Here is an 11450-nt window from a genome sequence, read left to right on the forward strand (position 1 = left end):
AAAGCATCTTCAAGTTATGCATATTCCTATCCCTAAGAAAAATTTCATAAAGCAGGAGGGGGAGCCTGTGACAAAATAAAATAGATATGCTGAAATTTAATGTATTAACAATGTGTCCTTAAAATGAAACTACCTCCTTTTTCCACAAAGATATTTTCAGCAAGGCAGAGGATCTAAGGCAATTAATTCATAGGTGCCATGTAATAAATCTCTAAGAAATGCACAAAGCTGTTCCAGATTTGAGCCAAAGAGTATCCCTTTTTCAAACAGGGAGCCAAATCCTCATCAAATTGAATTCAGCTGGAGTTCTGCCATTCAGAAGGACAGGGACATGGCCAAGTATGCCTATGGGAAATCCTTTTCTACCTCAAGCTTTCTTCCTGCTCTTTTTCAAATGAAATCTCCTGAGGGTCAGACTGAATTTCCACGGATAATTAGTCTTGAAAAAACTAAATACAACAATGGTTAAACTGTTCCTAAGCACTATTCTGCATAATTAGGAATGGGTGTAAAACTCTTTACATTCCAAATTAACTATGTGTAGGGTATTTTGTTATAAATTATTTAACATCTGAACTTTACTCCTGGATCTTGCTGTTTCCATCATCCTCTGCCCACTGCTGATGCTGTCTTGAACAATGTTCACTTTGGTGGTTGGGAGATTGGGGATGGAGGAAAGGTTTCCCTAGGAATAAGCTGAATAAAGCTTCCTGTTCAGCTAAAGCAGGAAATGTGCTCCCGCACTGCCTTTACTAAACAAAATAGCAGGAGATGAAGCCTCAACTCAATTGACCTAGCTAGTCTACAGTTCCCTTGTATGAGAAACCAGAAAGCCAAACTTCAGCATGGCTTCTCTCTCTGCCAGTTTCAGTTTACCTCGCTCTGATATTAGTAAGTTCATGCTTTTATGTTTCAAAGTACAAGCAGTCCCCGGGTTACATGGATCCGACTTACATCAGATCCCTACTTACAAACGGGGAGAGGCAACCCTGCACTAGCTGCTTCCCCCCAGCAGACCAGGGAGACGCGAAGCAAGCGCCCCCCTCCAGCAGACCAGGGAGACGCAGAGCGGCTTTTCTCAGCAGACACCTCAGCTTGAGAATAAAAGACTGAGGGAAGTGAGGTGTGGGAGAATAAAACTGAGCTCTGGAGAAATGTTTGGCTAGAGTTTCCCCTACAATATGTACCAGTTCCGACTTACATACAAATTCAACTTAAGAACAAACCTACAGTCCCTATCTTGTACGTAACCCGGGGACTGCCTGTATATGCAAATTATACGTATATATATCTGTATGAACAATTCAGAATATATAAAATAAAGCATCTCTTACATATGGTGCTATATTCTTCAGGCTTGATAGAGTTAAAGATGCAAGTCATGTCTACACTAGCAGTTCTGTAGTGACACAGCTTTGGCAGGCTTTGTCTACACATAACAGCATATTATAATTTCTTTTGTGTCAAATGAGGTTACTTATAACTTTTTTAAAGGGGTACTTTATTAAAAAAAAAAAAAAGGTTGAGAAACACTGCTGTAAAGCAGGCTTCGGAGCTCAGTACTTTTAGCTACTCCCCTCAGGAGGTGGTTTACATAGAATGCTGTTAAACTGAAAGTGTGACCCTGGCTCAAGCACTGGGAGAGATAGATAACAGCATTCTATGTAAACCACCTCCCGAGGGGAGTAGCTAAAAGTACTGAGCTCCGAAGCCTGCTTTACAGCAGTGTTTCTCAACCTTTTTTTTTTTTTTTTAATAAAGTACCCCTTTAAAAAAGTTATAAGTAACCTCATTTGACACAAAAGAAATTATAAGTACTCCCAGTATCTACAGTTTTCAGGCACAATTTTTTTTCTACCATTGCAACACATTTGTTTAAACAACTTGATCATAGCCAGGCAGGCAATTAAATTTTTGGGTGTAACAAATCCAAAAATAATAAAGCACTGTAAAACTTAGAACAAAAATTCAGTTTTCTCCAAATTTCAGTTGTGTTGAAATACCCCCAGACTTCTCTCGAGTATCCCTGAGGGTACTCATACCACTGGTTGAGAAACATTGCTTTACAGCACTGTAACTTGCTGCATTTGGGGGGGGGGAGGTGTTTTTTCACGGCCAGAAAGTTACAGCACTGTAAAGTGCCAGTGTAAACTTAGCCATATTGTAGCTACAGCGCTGTAGTATCATAGCATATACACTGCCCAAGGACAGAAGGGGGTTTTCCCATTGCTGTAGGAATTCCACTTCCCAAAGCGATGGTTTCTAGGCTAATAGGATTTTTTCATACCCCTGAGCACCATAGTTATGTTGACCTAATTTAAGTGTAGACCAGGCCTTAGAACAAAACAGTGGCAACACACACACCACGCGAGCCAATTTCTTCTACAGCAGCACAAAGTAGGGATGTAATAGTATAGTCAATTAACCGATAAACAAAAGCTTATAGGTTAATGTTAAGTATATATTACATGCATTCCCCTCCACCTCCTGCCAGTAATTTTTTAGCAGGCTAGCCAGCAGCCCAACTCAGTGCCAACTTGCACCAGGTCCAGGACCTATCCCTGTGGCTCTGCATTTAAAATGTATTAGGAGCCAGGTGGGCAGGAATCCATTTCAGTTCTGGCTCACTCTGGGTCTAGGAACTCAGATATCCCACCTGGACAGAGGCTGTTGTCACCCTAGAGTGGGCTGGCAGGCAGCCACACCACAAGGGGAGCTGTTTTTTAAACTGACTTCTCTGTGGACCAGCTCCCACCTGGCACCCTGTGCTGCCTCTGATAGAGAGGCAGTAGCATGCGGTTGCAAGGGGCTCCTCGAGAGTGGGGCTGGAGCCCTCGGGGACTACAGAATAGTCAACTAACCAATAATTCATGTGGTTAATTGACTGTTCAATTAACCAATATTTAATATCCCTAGCACAAAATGCAATGAACTAAATCTCACCATATTATGGGAGATGTGACCCAGAAACCTTCACAAGGTTCATTTCATGGTATTTCCTTCCCAGTATCTCTTTGAAGAAACAGAAAGGACCAGGGAGCTGTGAAGGAGGTAAGAGATATGACCTCCCAAGCCTGTGAACAGTGTGATCCACAGAGTAGGAAAGCAGTGTTAACATTTGCATAGATATCAAATGTCTTTGTAACAGGGAACATGAAGGAGAACTCCCAGCCCTTACAACAAATACCTGAGCTGTCACATCAGAACAGACTGACAGTGCTGTGTGTAGCCAGGCTTATGTTCTACTTTCTGTGCTCCTCAGCCAAAAGCCACCCGATCAGCGTTTCCTCTGAGCATGGAAGCAGGACGGCTTGATGTTGAGAACTTCCTCTCATTGTTTCATCAATTGGCTCCGGAGAATGAAATCGTTATCTATCTTGTCTCAACTCCATTAAATCCCAGAGTGTTTTCAGAGTAATTTTTTAAATGCCAAATCTTATAATACAAAGTTACTAGAATCTTATATGTACAAAGTAACTAGAAGATTTCTTCTACGGACACTTCAATTCTATTTAAACAATCAAATTAGATCAAGCATTCATACCTGGTGAAATCCAGGAATTCACATGGTTGGGATGCTTTAGGATTAAATTTTCAATGAGGGTTAATAGTCTGTAAAAGTTCAAGAAATGAATGCTTTTATCTGCATAAACGTGCTTGTTTACATCACCGTATTTACAGATAGGAGGAGAGGAAAGAGTGCTTCCTGAAAGATGCTGTGTGCCCTGGACTCTCCTGACAAGCAATGACATCTGAGGGCGCATAATATCTCACAAGTGTCGGGCCCTAGCTGAGTTTTTAAAAGGTATAATTCACTCCAGAACTATTACTGCCATCTTATTAGTATTTGCCGTAAGTAGGCAACAATCATGCCTAAAAAGCTCACAATTGCAATTACTTCCCGCCTCCATCTTGGCTGTGAAGTTTAAAATCTGAAATTTGCTCTTTAAGGTACATTACTGAATTCTGTTTCACTGAAGTTTACACAGTGTCTTGAAGATAAAAAGCATACATGAGTGCTAGTATCATTATTAATTATTATTATTATTATTATAACTACAGTGTTTTACAAATGTATACAACAATAAGGAAATTACATATGCTTAATGAAAACCTATGGAAGGTTTGTCAAAATCTAATGGCTCTGTTCCAGGAATGAATGCCAATACAGCCAAACTAAGGTCATAATATTGCATGCAATGCTGAAGTTTTACAGCCCCCCCTCCCTCAGAGCCGTTCGTGCTCAGAACCAATATCACCTTGGGCCATTAACTCCAGTCGTCAAACCCCAGGAAAAGCTTTGCATCTCAGTAGCCATAATTGTTGCACAACACACTACTCATGATGAGAAATTCAAATAAGAGGCGCTTAACATGCACTGTATTAGTCTTTATCTTCATAAACCTAAATAAACAAAAAAACTCTGCAACATGATCTGATCTCAAACTTGACCTCCCGTTAGGAGTCAGGAGAAACAAGTTCCAAAGATGGGGGTCTTCAACAGAGTATTTCTACTGCTGAAGACAGAAGGCAGAGCTCCAGATCACACAGTCGGCATCATCTTGAATTGCACACAGACCAGAGCTGAAAGCTACTACAGTGCATGTTAAGTGCAGAAAGTGAATCTACCATGTGAAATACAGTACAGGCAGTCCCCGACTTACGTCCGATCCGCACTTACGAACGGGGCTTTCTCGCCCCGGAGGTCGAGGTAGCGGATTGCTACCTGCGAGCTCCGGGGCGAGAAAGCCCCGTTCGTAAGCTGCTCCGGTGCCCCTGGTCTGCTGGAGACTGTCTCCTGCAGACCAGGAGCACCGGGCGGGTTCCCGCACTTCTGAGGCTTTCTGGACGGTCCCCAGCAGACCACAGGCACGGGGACTGAAGCGGCAGCAGCTGCGGTTCCCGCGCTTCTGAGACTTTGCTTTGGCAAAGCCTCAGAAGCGGGGGAACCCGCCCGCTGCTGCCACTTCAGTCGCGGTGCCTGTGGTCTGCTGGGGACCAGCAGACCACAGGCACCGGGACTGAAGCCGCAGCCGCAGGGGGTCCCGCGCCTCTGAGGCTTTGCCAGAGCAAAGCCTCAGAGGCGCGGCACCCCGCTGCCGCTGCGGCTCTGCTCCCGTATCCCTGGTCTGCTGGGGGGGGGGGGGCGCGCCCAGCAGACCAGGCTTTTGTTTTGGACCCTGGAGCAGAGCAGCTGGGGCGCTGCCGATTGGTACTGCAGCGCCCTCTGGGCACTACTGGACCAACCCGGCAGCGCCCCAGGTCCTGATTCAGCCGCTGCTGGTCAGTTTCAGCAGTGGCTGAATCAGGACGCCTGGGGCAGAGCAGCTGGGGTGCTGCTGGGTTGGTCCAGTAGCGCCAAGGAGCGGTGCTACTGGAGCAACCCAGCAGCACCCCAGCTGCTCTGCCCCAGGCGTCCCCAAGTCAGCCGCTGCTGAAACTGACCAGCGCTGACTACAGGAAGCCTGAGGCAGAGTTGCTCTGCCCCGGGCTTCCTGGAATCAGCTGATGATCAGTTTCAGCAGCAGATGACTTGGGGAAGCTTGGGGTTCTTAAGTTGAATCTGTATGTAAGTCAGAACTGGCGGTCAGTTTCAGCAGCGGCTGAATCTGGACGCCAGTTCCGACTTACATACAGATTCAACTTAAGAACAAACCTATAGTCCCTATCTTGTACGTAACCCGGGGATTGCCTGTACAGAAATCCAGCCTATCTTGTTTAGATACCCAAGACAATTCCACTGTTGAAAGAGTTACAAATGTGATACTTATTCTTGACTGGTTTGCAAAGAACAACAGTCCTCCTGCATTCAGGACCCTCAGAGAATGTATTTTAATTAGCACGTTCTTTAGGCAGATTTTCTCCAAAATGAGCATTAGAGACCAAAGATAACTAAAAAAAAACTAGCTGACAGTTTAAGACAAATTTTTAATTACTAATGTTATTCACATGTAAAAGTACAGGATGTCATAACAGCACTGATATGGACCTTACACTTAAGTTGCGTAGCCAGACAAACAAATAAGCATACCGAATGGCTGTTCAGAGTGACTAATTATCAAGATTAGCAGACAAAAGGTTGTAGTTATGTTGCCTCCTCCCCTGCCACACCCTTATGCTCATGCCTGCGTACTGCACACAAACCTATGCTCTTCTTTTTGGTGATCTTTGTAAGAAAAAGAAGAATCCCTGGGAGTCCCTACCCCAACTGTGACCCCCCCTTCAGAGCCAGAACCCCATGCTCCCTTCCTACACTCCAACCTGACCCAGTGAATGTGAGAAAGAAGGGATGGAGTGAGAGGGGTGGGGGCTCAGGGAAGGGGCAGGGTAGATCTTGGTTTTCCCTTAAATTCAGAAAGTGATCTTGGGCATAAAAAGGTTGGAGATCACTGCTTTAGACCAGTGTTTCTCAACCAGTGGTACGAGTATCCTTAGAATAGAGAGGCATAACTGGTTCAACACAACTGAAATTTGGAGAAAACTGAGTTTTTGTTTTAAGTTTTATAGAGCTTTATTATTTTTGGACTTTTTACACCCAAAAATGTCATCACCCACCAGACTACAATTAAGTTGTTTAAACAAATGTGTTGCAATGGTAGAAAAAAAATCATGTGTCTGAAAACTGTAGATACTGAGACTACCTATAATTTTTTTTTTAAAAAGAGGTACTTTATTAAAAAAAAAAAAAAAAAAAAAAAAAAAAAGGTTGAGAAACTCTGATCTAGACCATCCCTGGCCAGTGATTGTCACTGGAGGTTTTTAAAAACAGGTTAGACAGAGATTTGCGAAATTTTCTACTCTTATTCTGAAGCTTTAACATACAAAAGTAAAACCAAAATACTTAACGATAACTGCAATGTTATTAATGAACTGGTTAAAATGCTTTTTCAGCAACCTGTGCACAAAACAGATACTGCCATAACATTACTTTCTTCTCTACCATCTTGTGCAAACAATAAGTATCTAATAACTGAGAACAATGTTAATCGATTTATTCTTCTCTGTTCCTTCCCTTCAGCCAATGGTTTCTTATGCCTTTATTGTGAAAGTATGTTGTTCTGAAAAGCAAACATTTGTGGCATTGGTATACAAAACAAAAACAAATATAATTAAACTACTCTCTTTGTTTTGCCGATACTTCCTCCAACCCAGCAGGACAAGGTTAAACTGGCAGACAGACCTTGACAGCTTCCATTATAAATGAGTTCGTGATGTTAACTATTGTTGATCACCCAACTAAATCTCAAGAACTCAAGCAGAAGAAAGCATGTAACAAGAAAGTTAAAAGGTAACATTATGCTGCATAGTAGAATGGTTAGTTTGAACAGCAGCTATCAACAGTTGCTAGTCACCCAAAGTAATCCACTGAAAAATTGTTTCACACCAAGTCTTTTATCAAATAATTTTTAAATATATAATTCATTTATTAAATACAGCTCAATAAGCTACAGTAACTTTATTAAGTTATAGCAACTTTATTAATTAAAGGAGGCTTTGTAAACCATGGAGGCATAAAAAAAAAGACAATGCAATTTGTCTACACTGGATAAGTATCTCTAATAGCATGAGTAAGGCAGAATATAAGAAATGTGTAAGTGCTGGGAACTTAAATATACAAAGAAAATGAAAGAAAATTCTTCAGTACTGCACTTTTTGACTGGTATAAGAAAGTGAAGTGGATGGTCTACAATTTGGAGTGCCAGAAGACATTTCAATAAGGTGGTCAGATAGCAAGTGTCAAAATTCAGGATGCTTTTTTTCCAGGGTGTATTGTTGCTATGTAACACAAACCCCCTAATGTTGCAATGTCTGGTCACCCTATGTGCCAAGAAATTACATCTAACAGGTAAAGGTTATGATGTATTGTACCCTATTCTCTATGCAAGTTGAAAAATGTAGCAATTATAAGAGTTTTCTGAGATTTACAAAACTGTCTTTTCACAGATTTGTGTATTCTTGGGAGAATGAAGGTAATCAAGTATCTGAAAGCAGATCTTCCATGCTTTTGAATTCAATGTAGTCTATTCAAAGTGAAATGTAATTCACTTGGTACTTGTTTAGACAGCTTTCAGGACGTGGTGAATGGATTTGGTGCTAAAAGAGATATACCTATACCAAAACCTAAGTATGAGGGATTCAAAATCCATGGACAAATCTAAGTTTTGCAGCTTTAGCCCTGTATTCAGTTATAAATTCAACATTGTAGTTAGCCTGCATATAAAAGAGTATCATATAAATGAAAGACAAGTCCAAAGAACTATGAAACAGAAAAATAATTTTTAAAAAGTGTGAAAGAACTTAAGTATATGCAAATTTTAAAATGTCGAGATGTGCACCAGCAATCTGATGAATAGAGAGGAATGAATTGGTTCAAAAAACACAGCACAAACCAGACATAAAAGAAGTCTCATAGTTATTATGCCATATTACAGCTGAAAAGTATGTGTTAAAAGTGTTGACAAATAAACAAGACCCTCACACTGCACAGTCAATTTACTGTTCTTTATCCTACAGCTCTGCTTTTCACGGAATCAGATCTGTGACAGGCAGCGAAAATGGAAAAAAAAAACTCTTCCATGCTGAAAACTTCCCAGCCCTGAGCCAGCAGGAAATTCCAACTACTCCATGCACAGGAGCCAAAAAGAGAACTACTGGAACGAAACGGGGAGCTTACTGTGAAAGCCGTGTGGTGATCCCTCTGAACTTCAGTTGAGACACAGAGGGGAGATAATTATGCGTAGCAAGCTTGGCTGGAAGATTGTATTTCAGTAAGCGTGGAGGGGCAGGGTGGGGAATGTTTATTGGGTTCCTTGCAAGGAGAGCACTTGAAAGTGCTTTTTGAATATGAAGTAATATATTGAGGGGAGAAGGCAGGCACTGAGGTCACCGGTCTAAGGAAAATACATCACATTAAAGTCACTTTAATAACCTTCTAGTGTGATGCATATTCCAGTGGGTGCCCGCGGTTGTTGCATTTCCTCTCACGTTAACACCAGTGGAGCCGCACACCTTGTTTTTCCAGACGTTTTCAGCCGGTGATGGCTAACGCAGCCATTTAACAAGTTTTTAAACAACTGGCCTTAGCCACGCCAAGGCGAAAAGCATCTCAGTTAACACGTGTAATAGGATGCATCTGCCAACAAGGCCTACAAGCCTAATCCTGCAAACAGCGCCGCGCTAAATGGATGAGGCTCCCTGGGGCACGCCCATCTCACGCCGCGAGCCGCCCTGGTGAACAGCCGCAAAACAAACCGCACCTCGCTGCTCAGCTCAGCCCTGCAAAGCTCTCACACCCTGGCACCCGTCAGCGGCGGGGGGCCGGCCGGCGGGGCAGATTCGCCAGCGGAATGAGCAGGCGGGGGGGGGGGAGGGGTAGTTTCAGTGTGTGCCTTTCCCTCACTAACCCTGCAAAAGTGGCACGAGCCCAGTGTCTGCCCCCTTGCAGCCAGCCGGCTGCTCTCCACTCGGGCCGAACTAACTCTGGGGCCGCGAAAAGTCCTCCCGCGCCAGTGCTGCCACCCTTCACAAGGCAGTTTCATACACATGTCCACCCTCACCCCCCGGCTGCAAATGCAGCTCTCCTAGCTCGGCCCGGCAGCCCCAGGCGGTGACTGGCCGGTTGGCGAGCCCGGGCCCGCAGGCAGACAGAAGAAGTTTGCACTCACGGATTTTCACTCGCCGGTGGTCTAGGCGGCCGCTCAAAGCGCGCAGGGAGCCCAGGCGGCGCTGGAGCCGGGCGCTGCGTTCACACAGGGCGTCCGCTTGGCTCTGGATCTCGCCGAAGATGTCGCTGGCGCAGCGGGAGAGGTCGGAGAGCTGCCAGAGCAGGGAGACCAGCGAGCGCGAGCTGACCTGCTCCAGCGAGCTGAACAGCAGCCGGCGCCCGCCGCTCCCGGCCGCCCGCGCTCGCTCTTTGTCCGCCGCTCTGGCTGCTCCCAGCAGAGCCCCGCAGCCGCCGCCGGCAGCAGCAACAGCATCTCCCCCGGCGTCTTCCAACCTGCACAGCCTCAGGGGCTCCACCGTCCTCAGCGGGAACGGCATGTCGGGGCTGGAGGGGCTACACTTCTCCGGAGCAAGAAACCCTCATTCAAAAGCGAGAGCCCCACGAGTTCAGAGGAAAGCCAGCAAACCAACTAACTTTTCCCCACCCTCCGCCGCGGATGGGGGAGGACTTCGCGCTGAGATCCGGGAGAGCTCACGTGCGGGAAAGGCAGCGAGGAGTCCCGCAAGCCATGGGGCAGCAAGCGACGCTGCCCAGGGAGACAGAGGGGAAGGACGCTGCCTCCGGGGGAGGGGAGAGGAGGAGAAGTGGTAAACTTGTGTGCAGACAGGAAAACAGCCCGAGATCCTCCGTCAAAAGTGGAGCTGGGGAGGAGGAAAAGGGAAAGCGCGGCGGGGGGGGGGCAGAGTGCCCTGGCTGCGACCACAAAGAAGGAAAATTAAGAGAAAAGCGGAGGAAAGGGAGGGAAAGAAAAATCCCCAAGCAGCCACCTGAGGCTCCTTGAGCTGCCTTCACTCCTCTGAACCTCCACCCAAACTCCAAACCCGGAAAGCGAAAGCAGGAGGCAGAGAGAGGGAAGGGAGGGGGAAAACACGCACACCAAACCTGGGGAAAGAAAAAGAGGCCGCCGCCTACCTGTGGCTGCCCGAACTGGAGTCTCTGCCAGAGCCTCGCCCCTGGCAGCCAGCAGCAAAGGTGAAAGCCTGCCTCTGCTCTGCCAACCCTTCTGGGGGCCACCTGAAATGGGGTCATCTTTCCCTGCCTCGCCCACCCCGTATCAGTCCGCTGGCCTCCCTTCCCAGAGGTGAAAACTACCCTCCTTTGTTTTCTCCTACCAATCGAAACTTGACTTTACAGCAGGAGGTTTCAACCTTTTGCATTTGAGGGCCACTTAGACAAAAATTGAATAGAAGTGCAGACCCCTTTGGAATTGTTAGCCCATTGGTTGACAACCCCTGTTCTGTGATAACCACCACGTTTCACAGACCCCCTTAAACCTCCTGTAGACACCCATTTCCCCAAGGGAAAGACCAGGGGTTGAAAACCACTGCCCCAGAGAGAAGCAGAGGAGATGCTAACTGCATCTCCGTTCTTCCTCCTTTTTGCTCTTACGTTAAAAAGTACTGAAGAGCAGGTGAAAAGGCACAACCTTTTTAACCGTACAAGTCAGAAGCCACACATTACATGTTCTAATTATTGTTTTGCAATTAATGTAGAGCATAAATTATCTTAAGTAAAAATGACACCTCCACAAATACAAAATCCAAGTAAGCCAGCACAACATGTAGGGCTACAAACCAAATGAATTACTTCAATACGCATGCACTGTTGTATCACTGATTGCATATTCGTCCCAGGATATTAGAAAGTGAAGGTGGTCAAATAAAAGTTACCATCACCACCTTCAGAGGGGTAGTTGTGTGAGTCTGTATCTCCAGAACAACTTGGA

General features: G+C 45.3%; 1 protein-coding gene across 5 annotated transcripts in view; it reads right to left on the minus strand.

Annotated features, from left to right (window-relative positions):
• Nucleotides 1-11170, minus strand: part of NHSL1 (NHS like 1) — a 261028-nt gene extending 249858 nt beyond the window's left edge. For 2 of the 5 annotated variants that reach the window (XM_075924284.2, XM_075924280.2), the window contains exon 1: nucleotides 9666-11166. In XM_075924284.2, the coding sequence (XP_075780399.2) occupies nucleotides 9666-10041 (376 nt within the window). In that variant the 5' untranslated portion in view covers nucleotides 10042-11166. Of the gene's footprint in view, nucleotides 1-9665 lie in introns of all 5 variants that reach the window. The other 3 variants (XM_089777281.1, XM_075924282.2, XM_075924283.2) reach the window with 3 other exon arrangements.
• Nucleotides 11171-11450: the final 280 nt, after the last annotated feature.

This window comes from Pelodiscus sinensis, chromosome 3 (assembly GCF_052426305.1).
Source record: "Pelodiscus sinensis isolate ZL-2025 chromosome 3, ASM5242630v1, whole genome shotgun sequence".
NCBI lineage: Eukaryota > Metazoa > Chordata > Testudines > Trionychidae > Pelodiscus > Pelodiscus sinensis.